The 23,362-nt window shown below is 34.2% G+C and overlaps 1 protein-coding gene and 1 long non-coding RNA gene across 4 annotated transcripts; one reads left to right on the top strand and one right to left on the bottom strand.

The window, feature by feature from the left end:
• Positions 1 to 5,189: 5,189 nt before the first annotated feature.
• LOC111730815 lies at positions 5,190 to 6,288 on the bottom strand. Its single transcript, XR_002776826.1, has 2 exons — positions 5,623 to 6,288; positions 5,190 to 5,437 (listed from the first exon to the last, which is right to left on the bottom strand). It is a non-coding gene; the product is annotated as an uncharacterized LOC111730815 (long non-coding RNA).
• A 4-nt stretch (positions 6,289 to 6,292) lies between these two features.
• On the top strand, positions 6,293 to 23,340 carry GEMIN2 (gem nuclear organelle associated protein 2). Of its 3 annotated transcripts, XM_011376384.2 has the most exons (10): positions 6,293 to 6,501; positions 6,897 to 6,981; positions 8,361 to 8,450; positions 8,729 to 8,788; positions 11,220 to 11,333; positions 13,211 to 13,255; positions 14,484 to 14,552; positions 18,380 to 18,490; positions 20,198 to 20,256; positions 22,915 to 23,340. In XM_011376384.2, exons 1-10 carry the CDS (start codon positions 6,365 to 6,367, stop codon positions 22,952 to 22,954), a joined length of 810 nt encoding a protein of 269 aa, XP_011374686.1. In that variant the 5' UTR covers positions 6,293 to 6,364; the 3' UTR covers positions 22,955 to 23,340. The 3 variants fall into 3 exon arrangements, with proteins under 3 accessions (XP_011374686.1, XP_023377963.1, XP_023377966.1); XM_023522195.1 differs by lacking the exon at positions 6,897 to 6,981 and having other exon boundaries at positions 6,309 to 6,582; XM_023522198.1 differs by lacking the exon at positions 6,897 to 6,981 and having other exon boundaries at positions 6,311 to 6,501.
• Positions 23,341 to 23,362: the final 22 nt, after the last annotated feature.

Raw genomic sequence — 23,362 nt, 5'->3', positions numbered from 1 at the left:
TACAACACGGAATTTTCATTTCATGCTTGTCATCTCTCCCCTTTGAATGCTGACAAGACTTGGCATTAAAATTTGTTCTTATTTCAATAGCAATTGTTTCTATTCCCCAGAGTGCTCCAATAGTAGTATTCTTCAATACCACATCATTCTGCAATTCTGACCAACTCCAGAATTACTAGAGTTCATTTAATCAAACTATACAAATGAAATTCTTCGATCTGCTCTTAAACCATTTATAGTGGCCCAAAGAAATAAAACATGGTTATTTACTGACAGCTTTTTTCCTTTTCTTTTTATCAAATGTGTATTTGATTTATAAAGAACATAAGAATTACTAAAACCCACGTAGCAAGGAAGGGAATTCCTACTTTAAAAGGAAGAAGCCAGATTTGTATTTTTACGTTAAAGAAGTAAAGTTTTGGTTTTGTTCTGTGTTCTATAATTGAATTAGACCTTGCCTTGACTTTCTGGTATTAGGTCTTTCTAGTCCTTTCTGTGAATCTCAACCCCAAAGCTTGAGGACAGTGTTCTTAGAGAGATAAAAGAGACTGCTCATGCCCAGAGAACCTATACTAAGACTAGTATCTTACACCTATCTTAATTACTTCTCTCTAATCTATAACCAGTGGGTCATAAAGGCTCTTAGGTAGAGCAGGTCCTCTGATAACATCACTTCATTCAATGTTATTTCATTAATAACGTTGATAAAGAAAAAAAATCAATTCCTGGCCAGAGCCACTGTCTGTGTGGTTTGCAAGTTCTCCCCATGTCTGCGTGGGTTTCCTCCAAGGACTCCAGTGTCCTCTCACAACCCAAAGATGTGCACAGGGGGTGAACAGGCATGTCTACATTGTCCCAGTCTGAGTAAGTATGAGTGTGTGTATGTAGCCCTGCGATAGAAGGGGTCCTACCTTCTGTCCTGAGCTGCCAAGACAGGCTCCAGCCACCCCTGACTCAACTAGAATAAGCAGGTTGGAAAAGAATTGTCTCTCTTGTTCCTATTAATCTTTCTTAAATGTATGTATAGCTCACATCTATTTAATATTTAATATTAGAAGTGTTTGGGGTCTTTGTTTAGATGTTTGGTGGTGTTTTTGTGACCAGAAATATGCCATAGGAACTTAACTCTTGTTTATAACAATTAGCCTCTAGTAAAACTAGTTTCATTGTACATCATTTTGCTTCAAGTCCCAGTTTCCAATAATCTATTGATGACGTTAAGTGAGGACTTCCTGTACTTATTTTTACTGAACTGTATCTTGTGGAGCATAGTGATTTAGAGCAATGGCTTGTAAGTCTAACCACCCATGATAGAATCTCAACTCCATCCACCTCCTATGTGTGACCTCGGCATGTTATATATTCTTTTCTGAGCCACATTTTCTTCAGCTGAAAATAAATATAACAATAGTACCTACCACTTAGGATAACAATATATTGTGATGATTAAATGAGAAATCAGTATAAAATATTTAGCCCTGAGAAAAAGAAAAGGAGCCGGTAAGAGCCTAAAATTGGCCTGGCTCTATCAACTGGGCCTAGCTGTTGTTAGGAGTTGCCAATGGCACTCAGAGTCAGGCCACATTCTTATATTGAATACAAACCATTTCACAGCACACCAACATCAGACAAGGCCACTCTGACCATGAAAGATAAAGACAAAAAACAAGACCACTCTGTAATCATGTCTGAACTCAGACAAAAATCGGGAAGAGTGTCCAAACCACAAAATGACCACTTACCTTTCTAACCTGGCTAATCTGAATGACTGCTTCTTTACCAATTAATACCAATTAGTGTCCCTTCTTCCCTATATCTTCTATGTAAAACTAGTTGAGACACCGAATCATAGAATTTGTCAAGTGCTCAGATGAACTGAAGAGAAAGCTGGGCTACCAGATGTCAGATAAGGCAATTAAAGCAACAAAGAGCCGAAATGGAAGCACCAGTGAAACCTCTAATCACTTACTGAGACTGCATAGGCAAGAGGCTAACTAAACCTGGTGAGAACACCAACTCCCCCTGTTCCGTTACCCTCATGGAATGATGCACTGCTTGAGAGTTGGGTGGACTGGCACAAAGGTGGAAGTCTGGAGGTCTCTCACAGCTGAAGGAGCCTTAAACAAAAGACTCCTGTAGGTTAACAAAACGGGGGTGGGCAGGCGCTGAGAGTGAAAAAATACTGGGTACTGAGTCAGAGTGGCTAAGTTTCCAGATAAAAAGACCTCCAAATGGAAACACCTGGGCTAGGAATGCAGCTATGCATAAGAACATGGCTGGTCAGGGGGCCTGAGTCCTTGGCTGCAACTCCCTTCAGAAACTACCATGCATTGGCTAAGTGCACTAAGTCTGGTGTGGGGAGGGCAGTTTTCCCCTATGAAGCCTGCCAGGTAAAGCCTTTGTAATTGCTTTTGGTCAAGCCTGAAAAAAACCACACATAGGTCTTAAACCAGGAGACTTACTCCTCAGAATTATCCCCCTTTCCTGACGGCGAAGCTCTACTGTCCCCACATCATCTAAAAGCCCAAATCCTATAGTAAATAACTTAATTCTAACATCCTCTCATTGAGACATCTCCAAGTTTCAGTAATTATGTGACTAGAGGAGTGTTCTGGTGGTCAGAGGATGCTCCATAAATGTTAACTATATACAACTACAATTCTCACAACACCCATGTAGCACCGCCCCCTACTTTCTATGCATCAACCACGCTGAAGTTTTTCCAATTTTTCCAACATGACCTACTTCCTGCAGCAATAAACAAACAAACTCTTTCTTCTACCTGCTAAGACTCAATATACAAATGGACAATGGCCTGACTATAAATATTAAAATAAGACTCTGACCCATAATCTGCAGCAACCATCCCAAAAAATCAATCTATTATTCTATAGTGACCGGCCTGGGAAGCCAGCTGACTATAAGTCAAACTTGTAGGAAGTCAAATTGCTATTTCTAGCAACAATGTAAAAAGCCAAACAAGAACCCCAGTATAATTCTCTCAAAATAGCCAGAACTTGATTAATAATTGACACATTTCCTAATTTTTCCCCTGCTTCCAATTTAGGACCAAAGAAGATCAAAATATGCATCTCTGACCAATTTCATAGGACGTCCCATTTCTAGGTAGAATAGAGTTTGCCATATTAATTATTTTGAGTTAAAGGCACTTGAAAAACAGAAGATGCAAGAAGGGCACTCTATTCTTCCTTTCTTCCCGAAAGCTGGAGATAAAACTTTATGAAAGGTGCATCTCCCTATACCTGGAAAGAAGACATTCTTACCACCAGATATGTGGAATCAAAGCCAAGATAAATCTATATAAACAAACATTATGAAACTAACCCTTATCTTCCTACCTACTTTTCCACAATTAACTGCCCTAACCCAAATCCCTTTGTCTTGTTACATTTTCACAATTTACTATTCTTCATCCTACCTAGTATATAAGTTTTGGGCCTTAACTTCTTTAGGTCTTGATTTTTCTTATGAACCCACCATGTACATGTAAAAATTACTAAATAAAATGTGTATGCTTTTCTCCTGTTAATCCATCTTATGTCACTTTAATTCTTAGGCCCAGCCAGAGACCCTAAGAGGGTGGAGAAGTAATTTTACTTCTATAGCAGTTCTCCTACAGCATCCCCATGCCAAGAGCCTCTAACAAGGGCATACCTGAAGCCTTCCCTTTTTTTTTTTTTCAGTATAAAGCTTTCCTATTCCTCTTCCTGTCTTTGAGTCTTTGCCAAAATGCAAGTAGCATTGGCTGATTCCTTTCTTATAGCAAGCTCTGAATAAATAGCATTGCTTGTTTTCATTCTTGGGTCTTCATTTATTTCTATACTGAAAGGCTCCTCTCCATCCCAACTCCCTTAATAGCACTTATCACAGTTAACACTAAAAATAGATTTGTATCACTGTTTGTTTAACATCTCTCTGTCCACCAAGCTGTAAGCACCATGAGAGAAGTTGCTCACCATTGTAATTCCCAATGCCTACCACAGTGCCTGACACATAATAGAAAACTGATAAATATTAACTGGATAGTTTAATTAATTAGAGTTTAATAGCAGAAAGAGGCAAGTGAAATTTTATATTGTGGCCAAAGAAAAGGAATTGAGAAAAAGTAAGATAAGACAGAAGAAATTCTAGGGCAATAGATCTTAAAAAACAGGGAGGGAAAGAATAAAATGAATGGACTGAGTTTCTCTCTTAGAATGGTTCTTAAAATGTCAGTTTTAGAGCCCCATAACCAATCAACAGAATCAGACCTCTCTGGAAGAGAGAGTTATAGGACTCAGAGTCTGATTTTAAATAATTTCTTCCAGATAATTCTTATACACACTAACATCTGAGAATAACTGAGCTGATTAAAGGGCATATAAAACCAAGGGACAAATTTTGCATTCAGCTCTGCAAGGATGACTTAAGAGATGTCATCATCAATAAACGGCTGATTGTTCTGTTCTCACAATCCTCATGTAACTCCTATAACCAATCACCAATGTAAGAAATATTGAAATACAAAAATCTTTCCATTGTAAACTGAGAAGTAACTGGAAATCTTTGAAAACGGGGCATGAGAAGTAGCTCAGAATCTTAGGAATGGTTCTTTCCAAGGAGAAGTTAATGAAATAGTTATCATTGTTTTAGAAGTTCAACTTTCCAAAAATTAAGCTTTTTTTTTTTCAAAATAACTTCATCAACTAAATGTAGCTACTTTTCATGTCTTACTAAAACTATCAAAAATACTAGTGCAATTTCCAATGCATAACCATATTAAAATGTTCCAAAACTCGTTAGTAATTTTTAAGTCAGCTTAGTTTTGAAGTAGCAGAAAGCAACTCTTATAAATTTTTTATTTACTTTCTTCTCTCCTGAAAAAATTCACGTCTGTGTATTTAAAAATTTTAGAACTATTTCAGAAACATTCGTGGTCTTTATTACTTCTTCCTTTGGAAAATAATTTATTTCCCAGAATAACCTTTGTTCATTCTGCTATTCCTCTCCTTTCTTCATTCATGTGTAGTTCTGCCACATATTTATACAGAGTCCAGTGGTAAGCATTGTTCCATTGGTTGTTGGTAATTACCAGTTCTTTTTTTACAGAAAAATGAGGGTAAATTGCTAATAAGTTAGTTTCCCCCAAGAAAAGTAAAAGAAAATCCAGAAATAAAGTTACTGCTTACTTTTTAAAATTTGTTATTACCAAAACGTTTGAGGATGGGAGAATTTCTCCATACTCCTCTCTTTAAGTCTGTTCCTTCCAAAATCGGTAACATTTTTCAACCAAATAACTTCTATTTTGATCATAGCGAGGCAGTCTTTCAAAGTTTAGTCACCATTCAAACACATTAATTCTTAAGTTCTTGTCCTCATTTTATCTTCAATTGAGTAAGTTGCATTCTGATTTCTAAATCAATTGCTAGAGGCAGTGCTTAAAAAAAAAAGCCGTAATAAACATAAACGTAAGAAATATGACAACTGTATTCACTCAGAGCTTGTTTACAAAGATTGAGATACAATACTTTCATTGTTTCTTGCAATTTTTGACCCAGAAAAAGTTACTTAAACCATTTCTGCCTTGTTTGCTCACCTGTAAATGGAGATAATAGTACTCACCCTAAGATTAATAATGGCGACTTCTGGGTGTTGCCATTAGCTTAATCCTTTGCACTACTTATATTTAAGGAAAGAGAGCTTTCTGATAAAAAAAAGAAAAGCGATGACTACTCTAAGAGTAATTTGTTTCAGATAAATATAGTGATCTTTAAAGTAGCCAAGCACCAGATTTTCCTCTGGAAAATTAATTTTTCATTCATTTGGCGTCAGATAAATCTGGGGAATTGGTTCTTTCCTTTGGGACAACGTCACAATTGTAAAACTTAACCCCTCTTTCGGTCGATTTCCTCCCTTACAAAACTGGGATAACACCACCTACTTCAGAAAGTTGTAAAAGTTAAATGAGGAACTATATGTGACCTGTCCGCCAGGGGTCTAAAAATTTAGAGGTCAGTAAATGATCATTACAGTAATATTGCTCATTTATTTTAAAAAACATTAAAGAATCCCTCACCACTAGGATTTCTTAAAGGTGAATAACCCTCAGTTATTACCCTACTTTTAGAAGCGAGAACGGAGGGTGGAAGAGAGAACACGCACAAACACTTCAGAACCATCTCTGCAAGGAACTAATGTCGCAGTCTTCATTATACCACCGGAGCTTTAATCTTGGACAATCAGCAAGGTCGCTCATGCGCAATCACGCCCTGTAAACCCTGCCGCTTGTTCAACTCAGCGCCAAAGGTGCCTACTTGTGCGCCTGCGCCGTGACCTAGACGTGGGACTGCCTGAACTGGAAACCATGGCGTGGGTACCAGCGGAGTCCGCAGTGGAGGAGTTGATGCCTCGGCTGTTGCCAGTGGAGCCATGCGATTTGGCAGAGGGTTTCGATCCCTCCGTACCTCCGAGGACGCCTCAGGAATACTTGAGGCGGGTCCAGTGAGTGATTTGGCCTGTGCGGGTGGGCTGGTCGTCTTTCCTGCCCTGGGCACAGCATACGGTGCCTCGTTCGATCCCCAGGTGTGATAAAGCCCCTCCTCCGTCCCCGTCCCCAATCTCATGCGCGTTCGGGTCGGATCAAGATCACTCGATTACATCTTTACGTGGGAAGAGTTCCTATGAACTTAATTATATTAAATTTGATTGCCCATGGCAAGATGTGTGCTCTTAGATTTCCTTGCTTTTAATACAGATAATTTCAAAAACATATTTATCAGGACCTCAGTTGCAATTCTGAACTTTGTTTTTGATTTCATAATGAAATAGCTCGTTTTACTACGCATGAACAAAGCACAATAGTCTTCACATTTCTTGCATTTATTACTTATTTGTAGGATCGAAGCAGCTCAATGTCCAGATGTTGTGGTAGCGCAAATTGACCCAAAGAAGTTGAAAAGGAAGCAAAGTGTGAATGTTTCCGTGAGTTTTATTACCCGTCAGGGGACTTTTTTTACCCCCATAAATTAAAAGACCAAGGCTGTTCCTATAGTATCCAGCAGTATCAATTTTGATGTAGGTAAGATTTGACTGCCCCCTACGAAATTAGACATTTGCTTTTTCTCCCAAAAGAACAATTGGCATTTACCGCCCCCTAAGAGGCTTTCACTAACCCTGGCACTCATGGAGATTTGCTCTTCATATTTTAGGGACATGATCCAATCCTAAAGAATTTTTTAAGTAGGCCACTTATACTGTTCTTTATTTTGAAGTAACCTTTTTCTAGTTGTCTTAATTATCATTGGATTATTTAATCTTACTGTAATTTGTATTAGTGCAGTTCTGCTTTTTACTGGGTTTTTTTTAAGACTTATAAACTTAAATATCTTACACTTTTCTAGCAACTTGCGCACTTTGAACAATTTCATTCATTTATCCAGCACATTTTTTACTAAGCAGCTCGGTTTTGCCAACACTGGAAAGACAACGAGAGGGTAGTCCTTACCCTTGTAGAGTTTACATTGTCCTGAGGAAGACAGAGGGTAAACAAGCAAATTAAATGATTACACATTATGACAATTGCTATGAAGAAAATTAACAATGACAACACGGAGAACTACTTTATTTTTTTCAGAGAGCTACTTTAGTCACAGAAGGTCTCTCTGAGGAGGTTTATTTAATCTAAGGTCATGAGAGAGCAATTTTAAATTGTGATAAGTCCTTTTCTTTTTATGTTCTAAGTAATTTCTTTATCTGATGTTTATAATTAGGAAATTTTAATGCAGTTACTCTAATGTTTCATATAATTTCTTTTCAGAAGTTTTTAGTTGATGGAAGATGATGTGTTATATACCTGGCTTTAAAAAGTGACCTAACAAAGTTTTATTTCAGGGCAATATGTGATTACTTGTAAACTATGTGCTGTTTTAGGAAACAGATACAGACCTTTTAAAGTCAAATGTCAAATTATTTGAGGACATTCTACTTCACCAAAATTCTTTATTTGGGATATATCTTTTTGTTTCAAACTGTTTTGCTTTATAGAAAGATAGTACTAGATTATTTCTTTAGGGCTCATATCATTTAGATCTCTTAGAAACTGCAACTATAAACCATTCCATATTGTTCTTATTAAAGTGATTATATAAGGATCTTTTCCTAACGTTTTAAACTCAGAAATAAATAGTAAAATGAAATGCCTTCTTTTCTGCATCAGCAAAAAGTACTTTATTTTTCTTGTATAGTCTTACTCATTTACTTTATTATTCAGTGTTCATGTTGATTTTACTTCTACTTTGCAGAGGCATGAGATTCTAGTTATAACACTAACATTGATTCTAACAATTATGAACTGATCTTAGCTTTCAGGGTGCCAACCTGCTCCTGAAGGGTATTCCCCCACACTTCAGTGGCAACAGCAGCAAGTGGCACAGTTTTCAGTTGTTCGACAGGTAAATATACTTTAATCATTTAATCAAATTAATTTTCTTCCCTCTCTCAAATTTATCTCTGTTCTTAAACAGTAGTTGGAAAAATAACATTCATGATTCTGAAGAATAAAGAAAAGAATATGTATGAATTAATTACAAAATTATTATAATCATTAGACACAATACAGTTTGAAACATATTTTCCCAGTTTTAGGATTGTTAGAATGTTATGCAGCAGTTGATTTCTTGGTTCAAGTATCCATTCTCTGAAGATCGATGTCTAACTCTTCTTCCTTTAGAGTGTCAACAGACATAGAAGTCACTGGAAATCACAACAGTTGGATAGTAACGTGACCATGGTATGTAAGTTTCTTTGTTTAAGCAGTACAGTGTGTACCTATTTAAAATAGTCCATATCTATTTCCAGTCTTTAAAGATTCACTTACTTAGTCCATATTATTTTCATTGTCTCCCATCTACCATTAAAAGTAACAATTTTGGTATATTAGTGGGCTGAAAAGTATAGAATCAGTAATACAAGTTTTTATTTTTGTGACAGTTTTAATCCACAGCATCTTAAGAGACTTTGGATAGGTAATTGTCAGGCCTCTATAAGTTTTTAAGGGGTCTTCTAGACATTTCCTTTTTAAGAAATAAATGCATTTTCAGTATTTACAAAAAGATCGAATAAAAGCTTTTTGGATTTTCTTGATCAGAGAATGGTGCCAATACCAGTGACATTTTAGTGAAGCCTGTCATGCATACTGGAAAGTAGTATTTCCTACATTTTATCAGCTTAGATATAATATTAAGCTATTCAGTAGCTGTATCTGGACTATTGAATAAAAAGGGAGCTGGGGAAGCGATGGATACATTGTTCCAGGGCAATACTTTTTTTCTTTGATAGATTTTTAATTTTTGCTTTTTTACATTTCCCTCTTTTTTAAAATTTATTTTTTAATTATAGTTGATATACAATATGTGATTAGTTTCAGGTGTGCTCCAGGGCAATACTTTTAACCTTTTAGGGAGTGTCATATTCTTACGAGAATTAAATAAAAGCTATTTATTATCTTCAGAGAGAAAAAAAAAATGCACTTATGCACACAATTTTTCTGACAAGTTCAGGTAGGTAGTACATAGATTTCAGATTTTAGAAGCCGCTTCTGGGCAGTGCTTCCTAACATCTTTTACATGGTGGTACATTGAAGTAGATGGAGGAGGCTGCTTGCATAGTCTTCCTGAGATTCCCAGCTAAGAGATTCAATATAAGCCTCTCTGTATGCTTTCCATACCAGTTGGAAGCTCTGCTGTAGGTAAAGCATGAGAGGAACTGATACCACTTGCCCAAGACCATTTAACTCATAAGAGGTATAGCTGGAAGCCACTGACGTTTGTCTGACTAAAGCCTTTCATGATGCCATGTGGCCTCACAGAAGGGAGGTTACGTAGGCAGATATATTATTATTTTCTTGCTGGTGTGAGGACTTTGGGTATATGCTTATTAATTCAAAAAGAAGCCACATTAGTAACACAATGATGATATAATTTTGTCAAAAATGAAAGTGACCTAACATAATTGAATAAATTATGATCCATCAAAACAGGAATATTATGTAACAATAACATGGGATCATCACAGCAAATGTAAATGAAAATAAAATGAAAAAATTTAAAAGCACACTGATGTCAACTATGTAAATATAAACATTTATTGATTTGTCCAATTATTTATTAAGCACCTACCATATTTAATAATCAGGATATTCAGTGCTACCTGAAGCAGAAATAGGCTCTGACCTAATGGAGTAATGGGAAAAGGTGGATACATTGTTCCTAGACAATAGATTTTAACCTTTTAAGAGTCTCATGTATCCTGAGAATCTAAGGGAAGCTATTTCTCCTCCCAGGGGGAAAAAAACTATACCTTTGCAAAGTAATGTGCAAGACAATGTGTATAAATAAAAATTGTTTTGTTAAGGTAGTTATATTGAGCTAAATGCTTCCCCCCACTAGTCCTGCTTTTTCCACCTGGTGATGTAAAATAAATCTGTTCTTTGGCTGGACAGCCCATTAAATTTGTGAAGTATGTAATCATGTCTCCTTCTCTGGAATAAATATCCTTCATTCTTGTAAGCATTCTTACTGTTTTTTTTCCCATACCAATTTCCATCTTTATCATCCTCTTTTAAACACACCCTTGCTTGCCAGTGTCCATTAAAGTGTGATCCAAACTAAATATGTCTCACATATGGTGTGACCACTTGGGTACTATATTAGTTCGCTAGGGCTGCCACAGCAAAATACCACAAACTGGGCAGCTTAACCAGTAGTAATCTATTTTCTCACAGTTCTTTAGGCTGGCAGTCTAAGATCAAGGTGCAGTAAGTTTGGTTTCTCTTGAGGCCTCTCTCTTTGGCTTACAAATGTCCACCTTCTCACTGTGTCCTCACATAGTCTTTCCTCTGTGCATGCCCATCCCTAGTGTCTCTTTATGTGTTCAAATTTCCTCTTCTTACAAGGACACCAGTCAGGTTGGATTTAGTCCCACTCCACAGCCTCATTTTATCTAAATCACCTCTCTTAAGGCCCTATCTCCAAGTACGGTCATATCCTGAGCTCCTGGGGGTTAGGGCTTCAATTATGAATTTTGGGAGGATATAATTCCGTCCATAACAGGCATCATATCTTTGTATCGAGGTAGTGGTAATAGAGAGGAGTCCTCATTTTGCATGGTTCAGTATTAAAAAAATACATAGAAATAAGTAAATTCATTTTTTTTTCTTTTAGCCAAAATCTGAAGATGAAGAAGGCTGGAAAAAATTTTGTTTGGGTGAAAGGTTATGTGCTGAAGGGGCTGTTGGACCAGCTAAGAATGAAAGTCCTGGAATTGATTATATACAAGTAGGTGATAAATGGATAAACAAAACAAAAAGTATTCTAATTTTGATGCATCATGTAGTATAAAGGGTCAGCAAACTATAGCCTAGGCCATATCCAGCCCACAGCCTTTTTTTGTACAGCTTATTAGCTAAGAATGGTTTTTATATTTTTAAAGCATTGTAAAGAACAAACTAATATGTGACTAATCTGCGTGTCCTGCAGAGCCTAAAATATTTAGTTCGGCTGTTTACAGAAAATGTTTGCAAATTCGATTTAGTTTATTAGCTCTTTAGCTTAAAAATTGGCAGCCCAGTTTCTAAAACAATGTACTATGACTTTTTTTAGGTTGGCTTCATATCTCGTGTTTTAGCTGTGCAGGAATTTTGAGAGTTAGATGAGATTTTGTTTCTTTAAATGATTAAGCATGGGTTGAACATTGAGTGATGAATAGTCAGAAAAACAGGAAAACGTGACACAATTGGAGAGGTACTTAAAAATGCTTAGTAAATTGCGTGTTCTGGAGATGAAATGTTGAAGTTATATTTAAAATTCACATGGCTTTATTCTAACTGTAAATGATAGGGACAACTCCTTGCCCTTCAGGATTCACCTGCCCTCAAGTTTGTAGATGTTTTTATGGAACCCTCTGCAAACATCTGCATTACTACCAACTCCTTATATTGTTCTGTTCTGTCGAATTGGTATTTACTGTTTGCTATGTGGTACCACATTGTGTTTTTCCTATTTAAAACCAGTTTTTCCCCAAAAGGTAAAAGCTCCAAAAATCACTAAAAAGACCAAGAATCCAATTAAAAAAAAGAGTCAAAGAGTATAGACATCTTAGGGGGAAGGTGAAATGGATAAAGGGGATCAAATATATGATAGCTGAAGGAAACTGGACTTTGGGTGGTAAACACACAATACTATATACAGATGTCAAATTATAATGTACACCTGAAAATTATATAATTATATTAACCAATGTTATCCCAATAAACTTAATTTAAAAATTAATTAATTAATTAATTAAAATAAAAAGAGTATAGACGTCTCACAGATAGGAAATACAAATCATTATTATATAAGAAGATGCACTTGCAGTAATGCAACTTATAACTATGCTGGCTGCTATTTTTCAGGTAATATATTGGCAAAGAAAGCCTGATATACTGTGTTGATAAGGACTGGGAAAACAGGCACTCCTCCACATGTGGTGGGCGTGAAAGTAGATTCAACTCTAGGGGAGCTAATTTGGCACTGTTTCTCATACAACCTGTTGTTTTGGATAATCTTTATGTTACATTTCAAAAATGTGTTTTAATTTAATAAAGAATTAAAATGTATTATCTTGTTATTACAAAATATGTACAAGTACCATATATCATGTGAAAGAACCATTTAAAGATGCAAGATTTTAATGCAAATTCTCTTAAGTTTCTCAAAAGTTAATGCTGTTTTCATAATCAAGGCTCTTGGCTTTAAACTCTAAAGTAGATTTTTTTAAATTAAATTAGGTTGGGCTTGAAAAAAATCCTATTCGAGTAATCTTATTCCTGAAAAAGTTGGCTTTATTTTAAAAATATCACACATTAATGTCATAGTACCAATAGTATCAGTATCATTTTAAAATTTTTTATACTTTAACATTTTAATTACTAAAATTATTCTTTATTTTTAAATTTACACATTCAAAGTTCAAGATATCATTTTCTTGGGCATTACCAATGTAATAGTTCACAAAATATTTTATTGTAATGGCAGCAAAGGAATTTTGTTTCGTTTTCATTTATTCTTTGTTTCTAAATAACTGTAATGAGAAATTCACCAGTTTGGAAAAAAATAAAGGCCCTTATAATACCATTTTGTACATTTCAATCTCTTTTTTTTTTTTTTTCCAGATTGGTTTTCCTCCTTTGCTTAGTATTGTTAGCAGAATGAATCAGGTAAAATCCATCTAATAATAAGTATATATGCATTCTTTTGTTTGTGATGTGTGTGAAAGGATTTGAATATGTTTACTAAATTTTTTTACTAGGCAAGACCCTGCCCTAAACTTTTTATCAGTTCTTATTTAATTCTTACTACAGCCCTATATAGGGAGTTATTATTAATATCCTTTTTTTTGAGACAAAGAAACAAAGAGGTTAAGAACATGTAGGTAGTTTTTCAACAAGTTTTAATGGCAACACTGGGATTCTAATTCTAGAACTGACGCTCTTAATCATGGCGCTAAACCATTCAAATGTATATATATCGGTAATATGTCTTACATTCTGGGGTTTAAAGTAAATACTAAAGTTAGATTGCTATTTCTAGTTCCAAGTATCCTACATATTCCATTAAGAATGAACTACATTTGACCCTTGAACAACATGGGGATTAAGGACACTGACCCCCCCCGTGCAGTCAGAAATCTATTGTAACATTTGACTCCCTGAAAACTTTACTACATAAATTTCTTAGATAAAAGGAAAGAAATACAGACTTTGGTTCTTCAGTCTTTTAGGACGAGGAACTCTTTCTACTTAAAGAAAATAAAAACTTTGATGGTTTTGTCTTCACATAGCATTGGATACCCTTGGAAAATACTCTTTTTTAAGAGTCATACTCTTGTAAATCATATACTGGCTGACAGTTTCTCTTACTTGATCATTTGCATTAAGATACCGTAGTAATTATTCTGAATTCAATAAGAGTTTTTTCAAGTGTACAACTATATTTGAAAAAGCCAGAGAACAGTTTTAACATTGATAAATTCTATCTGTAGTTTTAAAACAGATCTTTCTCTAGCTAACTTTCTCTTTAGATTATACTTTGTTTTAATGAAAATAATCTGAAGGAATTTATGCAAAGACTTTTTTTAACCGCTCTTGGAATTTTTCAAGTAGTTATAAACTTAATTCAAGTAGTTACAAACTAAATCCTAGGATTTAAACCAAGGTATTGGTACTTGAAAGTATACAAGAATATGTGTCTTAAAAGCCTCTTCTCACTGAGTGAGCTATGTGATCAAATTACTAAATAGAGTCACAGTTTTCTCTGGAAGTTTAAAGAATGGGGCCATTTTAAACAACAGAGTTGCTTTCTAACTAAACTTAACAAAACTCATGTTGAACTGGTTAGTGTTTTATTATTAAATCAGTTCTTCTACTTCCTTCTCCCCTTTTTTAGGCAACAGTAACTAGTGTCTTGGAATACCTGAGTAATTGGTTTGGAGAACGAGACTTTACCCCAGAATTGGTAGTATTACATCTTTTTATTTTCATAATGAAGACAAAATTATGTTTACTTATATATGAGATATGACTCTCCAGTATTTATAGATAGTGTATGTATTATATGTAAAACTATGTATACTTGTTTCCAGTGAAATAAGGAATTTACACTAGAATGTAAATCAACATACTACTTTCTTCATTGAGAAAGTCTCGCTTTGGGGGAGAAAAATGTCAACTAAACATTTTGATTTCTATCCTAGGACAAGCTGTTTATCTCATTGCAGACCAGTAACAGGTCACAGACCCATTTTGAGTGGCACTGGCTTAAGAAGTTTGAAATGCATTTTCTAAAATGGCCTTGAAATCCAATTCACAAAAGCATATCATAAATAACAACAATAATAGCAAGCACTTTGTGCCAGGCATTATTCTAATGACTTCATATGTAATAATTCCTTGAGTCTTCTGATAACCTATGAACTATTGTTATTTCCATTTTACAGATAAGGAAACTGAAATCCATAGAGATTTGGTAACTTGCTTGAGGTCACACAGATTGTGCATAACTAACTAGAACTGAGACTCATGTCTGGGCAATCTGACTACTCTTAACAACCATGCTACATTACCCCTCTATTCTATTGCTTTATATTCACAGCTCATTTTTCACCCTCAAAATTGGGTAAATTTGGTGGGCATTATATAATTTATCTACTTAATCCTCTAAGAAGTTTTATCATCTGAAGTTAGTTGTAATTTTTAGAAATAAATATTATTCGCAGTTGAGGATATTTGCAAAAGTGAGAAAGTCTCGCTTTGGAGAATAAAAATGTCAGAGATATAATCTTTGCCTTCCAGAAGCTTAGAGTCTACTGGGAGAAACAGATAAATTAACATTGCAGTACAGTGTATAAGTTTGCCAACCTGCCATTCAACCAAGTGGCTTAGATAAGTCTCTTTCATAAGTATAATGACCATATTATTTATCACTAGACTTTCAGTTTACTTTTTTATATATTTTTTCTTTTAAATCTCTATATATACATTTTAAGGGAAAAAAACATTTAAAATCACTATTTCTGATTCAGTGGTCCTACATGTCTTACATAATTATAAATAATGTATATATTCTGTTTTTTTCTGGCTCACATTTCATTTATATATTTCTGTATAATATAATCACATAATTGCCATTGTCTTAATATCTCATAGTTTACTTTGATTCTCTCATTATTGACCGTTTGGGTTCTTTCTTATATTTTACAATCATGACTAAATTGTAAACATTCCTACTAATTTATTAGGGTATATTTAGAGTAGAATTATTGGATCAAGGTTTTATAAGCCTTTGTTACATTCTGCCAGATTGCTTTCCAGAAGAAATGAATGAGTTGATAATGCATCAGCAGTGGCTGCTTAAAGTTAGTTCTCTTCCCTGGAATCCTACTTTAATTTGAACCATATGAAATTGCCATTTTTGTAGCTAAAAAACGTTTGGTTATCAGTAATTCCATATGGTTCAATCTAACATTTTATAATGAATTTCTCAAATTTAGCAAATTTATAGTAGTACTTCAAAGTAAATGTAATTTATATTTCTTTCAATGTCAGCAAAACAATATTTTTCACATGCTTTGGTATGTTAGCTAATACCTACAATAGATAACTTTGTTCATATTCTTAGGCTACTTATTCATTGGAATCTAGATGTTGAACTTTAAATTTTTTTTCTGTCTGATAGTGACCTTTTATCACTATTTAATCTGTTTTTCTTCCTTTAATATTTTTAACTCTGTTGTAAGATTTTTTTCAAAACATAAAGATTATCCACTCAAGAGGTAATAATTCTGGCTTTTCCTATTAATTAGCGAAAGCGTATTACCAAAAAATGTAGCTATACTTGCCAGGGGAACCATTAACTGTTTCTGAACCACTGACCAACTGATTTACTGAAGTTTAACCTGTTAATTCTTTGAGTCTTATTTTGAATAATCTGTCTCTTAAATCAACAGTGTTCAATTCCCCTAAGTAACCATAGCTTCAGAACTCTAATATTAAGAATATTAGTGTTTAAAAACCTGTCACAGGAAGTTTGAATATCATAAACTAGCAAAAGGAAAAAGACTTTTTTAGAATTTCTTTACTTGGTATTGTCTGATAGTTTTTTGAGAAATACAGCCTTATTTTATCCAAGTGTGAAGCTATTAAGGAAGGTTTTTGGCTACTTGGTTTTGGATTTCGCCTTTATTTTTTACTATTGTCACAGTGTGCTCACTAACCTTGAGGAAAAGAACCTTTCAGCATAGATACATCTTAGTCGCTAGAGGTTCAAGCAACTTCTAATTGTAGAGACCATTTGAATGCCTGAATACTAGCTTTACATAGTAAATGTATGCTTGAAAACTTGAGTCAAGTTGAAACGTATAGTAGTTTTCTTAATGTAGAAGAAAATTTTGCTCACTGTTTATAAAAGAAACCTGGATGTAGATTGTTTTAAGAAAAAATCTTACCGATTTGTGGTTCCTTGATGAACTTTTTGTGTTGCGTAAATTGTTATCTAAAGTTCTAATAATCTTCAGGTTTCTCCAAAGTAATGTGTTTTTCAAAATAAACTCAGTCATATACACTGCTTATGAAAATATATTTGATAAATACTTTTCTGGGGTGCAATTTAGTGATTATATCTCAGAAACTTTTATGAACCCTTTGACACCACCGTTTCATTTCTAGGAATTTAGCCCAAGAAATCAATCAGAGATGCTCTAAAACTTATGTTCAAGCATATTTATCACTATTTTTTATATAACAGCAACAAATTAAACATCCTAAATCCTCAACAATAGGAAATTGGTTAAGTTAATTATGGTGAATTCACAATAGACCATTCATTCCACAAATACAAATATTTTAATTAAGCTCCTATTGTGTTCTAACTCTAGACAGGGTTCTAGGAGTATAATATCAATCATTATACTCTCACAAAATTTGGGTAAAGAAAGAATAAACCAGCAGTGACAGGGAAGTATAATAAGTGCTTGGTTAAAGAGTATTTATATAAGCGCCATGTTGAAACTTATATCCCTTGTTAATCCAATTTAACATCATGGGAAATATTATGTATTGCAAGTAAAAAAGATGATACCAAATATTACCATATTATCATTATGGTGATGAAACTTTATTTTTAAAAGCTGTGTGTCTGCATAGGAAAAATATGAACATTTTAAAAATTAGCAGAAAGTTTATCTGGATGATTGTATTGCAAATTTATTTTTCCTTTGTGCTTTGTGTATTCTTTAGTTTTTCTGCATTAAGTATATCCTACTTTTATAATTGAAAAGAAAAACCCACTTTAAAAAAAGGGATGGGGATAAATTTAGCTTGCCATGGTATTTATACAAGTATCAAAACTTTTTATCTAGACTATAGTTCCTTTATATAGATATGAGGGACAAAGTTATAAAATTATAAAATGATTTGCATATCTGTCTATAGAAGGCAGAGAAAAAATGTATTTTAATTTTTGCAATGATTTATACAGATCGTAAAGTAGTTTTCTACCTATGAATTAGGACTTTAATTGTAATAAGAATCTCTGAAACTAACTCTTTGGGGATAGGAATATTTTTAAGTATCTAATGTTCTGTGTGTCTATAGGTAGAAGATATAAAAAATATCACCTGGATGTCTAGATGACCCTTTGTTGTTTATATCTAAACATAATACAATTAAATGTTCTGTGAATTGATTCATAACAAATAACCAGGCACAACATTGGACATTTAAAAAACAAGTTAAAACATATGGTACAATATCTGCCTACTTATTACTTTTTTAAATTCCATTTAGGGAAGATGGCTTTATGCTTTATTGGCTTGTCTTGAAAAACCTTTATTACCTGAGGCCCATTCACTGATTCGGCAGCTTGCAAGAAGATGCTCTGAAGTGAGGCTCTTAGTGGTAAGTTGTGATATGTTGATAAAGAAGGATTCCAATTAAGAAAACACAGAATATTTTATGAGGATTAGACTGGGCTACATAATAGAAAAGCCCAAAATAACAGTAGCTTAAATAAAATGGAAATTTTTCTCAGATAATGTGTGAAGGTAGGCTGATCAGATTTAAGACAACTGTTACCCAGGCCTTTGAGTTCTGCCACATGTGGCTTCCATCACGCTTACCTCATGATCCAAAGTGGCTCCTGGAGCTTCTGCCGTTGTATTTCATTATAGGCAGTTGGAAAGAAGAGGAAAAGAAGGCCGTCCCTTTTTCAAAGAGCCTTCCCAGGGGTTCCACAGTAAATCTGACTATATAGCTCACTGGCCAGAATTTAGTCACATGGCCATAAAAAACTGGGCAATGTTCACTTTTAGCTGAGTGGCAGTATGCCTAGCTAAAAAGGAGCTTCAGTTACTAAATAAGAGAAGGCAAGAAACTGGAGTGGTCAACTAGCAGTCTCTGGCCCAATGATTGTTTTGAATTTCTCCAATCAGACCCTTCCTCCAACTCATGCCTGCAACATTACAATAGAAATTAATTTCAAACCAGATTAAGCCCACTTCTAATTTTTTTCATCCCTCCTTTCCCCTCCACAAAATGTATACTTGTTCTCTATTACTCCAAAATACATTCATTGAACAACCATGATATAGCCCAAACTAATTGACATGGCCTATACTCTAAGCAAAATGTACTTGCTACTCACTAAATATTCCCTGTGCTTTGTTCCTAGACTTTATTTCCTCTACAGAAGAGCCACTTCCAATCTGCATCCAAATACCATTTGCTTTTCACAATCCAGATCATATTCTACCATTTCTATGATACTAACAGCTTAAAAGAAGCTCTTCATTCTCTGTTTTCCCAGTATACTTTACAATTTTTTTAAGACACTTCACATACTTTTCCATTCATTAAAGCTAATGTGTGGATATTTCATCTTCTGTGCTATTAGCAGGTAACATGGCATATTCAGCTTTGTCCATATAGTGCTTAGCACATAGAAGAATTGAGTATAGTAACATCATGGACAAGTGTCCCGCATTTGAATCAATACATGGCATGTCTGTTATAACATTACTTGATAGGTTATTGTGACTTCTTTGAAATGTACAAAAATAAATTTCATACTCTCTTAGACTACTTTCTATGTGTCTTAGTTCTGTCATTTTAACAAATATTTAAAGTGAACTTTCTAAAATGTATAGTTCAGAAACTACTTACATCATAATCGAGAGCCCCGATCTGGAATATTTTCTGGTATGTCTTATGCTGGAAGTCAGGATTTCACCCTTCCTCAATTGCAAGTTTTTTAAAATACTTTTATACACTTTTTTCTTTACAGTCCAGTTAGGACATAGGCTTATTTTTTGCTGCTGTAGTTGGAACTAGGGAAAAAAAATTCTCCTGTTACCCTCTTTAGAACTCCCAATTCTTTTCCTTATTCGGGATATTTCTTTAAAAAATGATCTTAGATGTTTTTTGAGGGATCATTAACTCTAGTTTTCTCATTTTTCTTTAGGTTTCCTATTTTCCTGTGATTCTTAACTATCATCTAATAAAATTTTCATGTTTTCCTCTTAAAAGGAAATTTATTTCAAAGATACTAGGGTGGAACAGACTACATTTTGAGTTCTGCCATATGTGGCTTCCTTCCTTTTTTTTTAGGACAGCAAAGATGATGAGAGGGTTCCTGCGTTGAATTTATTAATATGCTTGGTTAGTCGGTAAGTAATCCTTGGCTTTTGCTTTGTAACAGTATTAATGTTGGTAGAGAGTATTGTTTCCATTTTACAGTAGAGGAAATTGAGGTGCGAGGAAACATAATATTATATTTATTATATGTATCACAGTTCCCTTAGTTTTTCTCTATAATAATGCTATAGTGAAGATCTTTATATATATATAGCTCCAGTATTTCCTAGGTGTAAATTCCTAGAAATAAGTCAAACGGCATTAGAGTCATGCACAGCTTAACGACGGTGATGTTCTGAGAAATGCATCCTTAGGCACTTTCATCAATCAGAATGTAGTTACACAAACCTAGATGATAAAGCCTACTACATACGTAGGCTATATGGTATACCACCATTGTATATGCGGTGTGTTGTTGACCAAAACATTGTTATTTTGGCGCATGACTGTTTTTAAAACTGATTTGCTGCCATTTTGCCTTACAGAAAGCTCATATCATTCTGTGTTCCCACTAAAGTGTAATGAGAGTGGCTATCTCCTAGTCAACATTGGGCATTTTCTGTTGATAAAATATTTCCAAACTTTTTCAAACTTGCTATAATCTATATATTTTCCTACGTGAAGTTTATAATCTCAGATACTTTTCTAGTCTACAATTTTTTTTCCATTTTTACCTAACTTAGGATAAAAAATAATCATAACCAATACAACTGGATCTTCTGTCATACCTGCATAATATTATATCAGTGGATTAGGAGGCAGACGGTATTAGGAAATATGTTTCATATTCCCTAATTGTCCCAAAAATCTCTTTTGTTTAAACCAGGATCCAAGTAAGATGTACTCATTGCATTTGTTTGATATGTTTCTTACATCTCTCCATCAACCCCCTGGATTTTTTTCTTTGCCATGTATTTGTTGAAGAAATTGGATTTTTTGACTTGTAAAATTTCCCATTTTGGTTTTGGCAACTATATCTTCATGGTGGTGTTTAATGTGCTCCTCTATCCTCTGTATTTTCTATAAACTGGTAGAAAGGTCTAAAGGCTTGATTATAGTGTTTGTTTGACAGGACTCCATGAGTGCTGTTATATCACTTCAAGAGGCACATATCTAGTTGTCCCACTTATACTGGTGATAAATTTGATCACTGCACTCAGTAAAATCCATACTTTTTACCTGTTGGGTTTGTCACCCATTCATGACTTGCCTAGATTCATTATTTCATTAGGATTCAAAAATACTGGTTTTTCTATCATTCCCTATTTATCTATACCTAAAATTTTTTCTGTGAAACATATCTTCCTTTCAACAATTTGGTTGCCCTGAAATACAGTTTATCCCCCCTCCCCCCAAAAAAGCAGGATACATGCTAAATTCTTCCCCTTTATTTACTAATTTTTAGAATAATGATTTGTGGCCCAGCAGTTCCCAGCGATGACCAATAAAGTTGTTTCTGGGTTGAGATTATCATTTCGAATTTAGGATTTTTAACATTTGATACATTTCACTCCATTGCAATCTTATCGATGCACAAATTGTTCTATCTTTGGCCAGTGGGAGCCCCTCAGGTTCATTCCTATGCTTTTTGTTATATAATCTTAGTGGTCTTTTATAGTTTTCTTACTTTCTGGTATGTCAAGATGATTCGTACATATCTTGGACATTTCTAGATCTGGATCTGAATCTGGAATCAGTCTTTTCTCCTGGGGATGCTGGTTCTTCTTTTAAAGTAGAGAATGATACTTAGTATCCACAATTTGGACGTTAGAGAAGCTAGTTGTTGTTAGGTTGGTTGTTGCATTTAGGCCTTTTTTGTGAACAGAGCGAGGAACTGTATTTTTAGAAAGAGAAAGATAAAATCTTGAGCTCAAATTGATATTTCAGATCTAATTTAAGATTACATGATTTTTCTTTAATGTTACATTTCTTTTCTCCTATGCTAAAAGCCTGGTTTCCAATAACATTAACATAATTGGCTTTATCCTATAGTATGCACATAATAGTTTCAGAATAACAATATTAAGTGTCACTGATAGTAAAAAATGTTGAAATCATTTAAAAACTTTCTTGCAGTTCTTTTTGTCCCTGGTATATCTCACTAGGCACATATATCAGAACACTGAGTCTAAGACCATTTGAAATTATTCTCTTGTGTGTCTATGCCACCAACTTGATATATGGGAAGATTCATTTGGTAGAGTTTGATTAATGATTCTGTATTTTTTTTCCTGTTTTATAATTACATAAAACATTTACATTGTTCCAAAGTTAAAATTATAATTCAGGTTGCACTTTGAGTATTTTAGAATCCACCTTTATCATCCCTAGCCTCTTTTCTCCCTTCTGTAGTTATCCATTTCATTATTAATTTTTGGATTATCCTGTTGTTTCTTTTTAAAAGTCTAAGCAAATACAAATATCTGCATTCCTACATAGGCTTACAAGAGGTAGCATACTAAACATAACATTGTTCCTTTTTTTTCACTTAATCCTGTAAATTACACTGTAGCAGTGTAGGTATTTTTCTCATTTCTTTTTTGTAAAAGGTTTAGTCTTCTACTGTGTAGATGTACCATAGTTTATTCAACCAGTCCCCTCAGATGATTGGGTTGTTTGCAGTCTTTTATTACTGTAAGTAGTGTTGCATTTAATATCTTTAAGCATACACTCAATTATTTCTTTACTAGGTATTTTGACCAACGTGATTTAGCTGATGAGCCATCTTGATGTAGCTGATCTCTCAGGAATAGAAGATACTTGTGATGAAAGCAGCCCAAGTCTGAGGAAGTACAATGCCAATTAAAGTGCAAATTGCATCACATCTTCTACATTATGTGAAAGGTCTTCATCTTAGCCTATGCAACTCAAGTTGATATGCAGAAGATTGTGTATGGATTTGAATATCTGAAGTATCTGTTGAAAATCTCACCTTGTTTTTGATAAACTTTTTAAAGTTTTCTATTACCACATGCAAAACTGTATGATGAAATTTTACAAATGTCCTTGGTGCTGTTTCATTGTTTATATGTATAAACATAAAATTTTATTGAAACGTGTTTTGGTTACTAACATTTTGTTGACTGACTCTTGAATAAAATACAGTGGAGAAAGGTTCTGAGTATTAGAATTAAAATA

This window comes from Pteropus vampyrus, unplaced genomic scaffold (assembly GCF_000151845.1).
Source record: "Pteropus vampyrus isolate Shadow unplaced genomic scaffold, Pvam_2.0 Scaffold10, whole genome shotgun sequence".
Lineage (NCBI taxonomy): Eukaryota > Metazoa > Chordata > Mammalia > Chiroptera > Pteropodidae > Pteropus > Pteropus vampyrus.
This window is presented reverse-complemented; position numbering and strand designations above follow the sequence as displayed.

Coding starts and splice junctions, on each gene's coding strand:
- GEMIN2 (XM_011376384.2), top strand. CDS start 6,365: ATGGCGTGGGTACCAGCGGAGTCCGCAGTGGAGGAGTTGATGCCTCGG. Junction 6,982..8,360: donor AGCAAAGTGTGAATGTTTCC/GTGAGTTTTATT, acceptor AACTGATCTTAG/CTTTCAGGGTGCCAACCTGC. Junction 14,553..18,379: donor GAGACTTTACCCCAGAATTG/GTAGTATTACAT, acceptor AATTCCATTTAG/GGAAGATGGCTTTATGCTTT.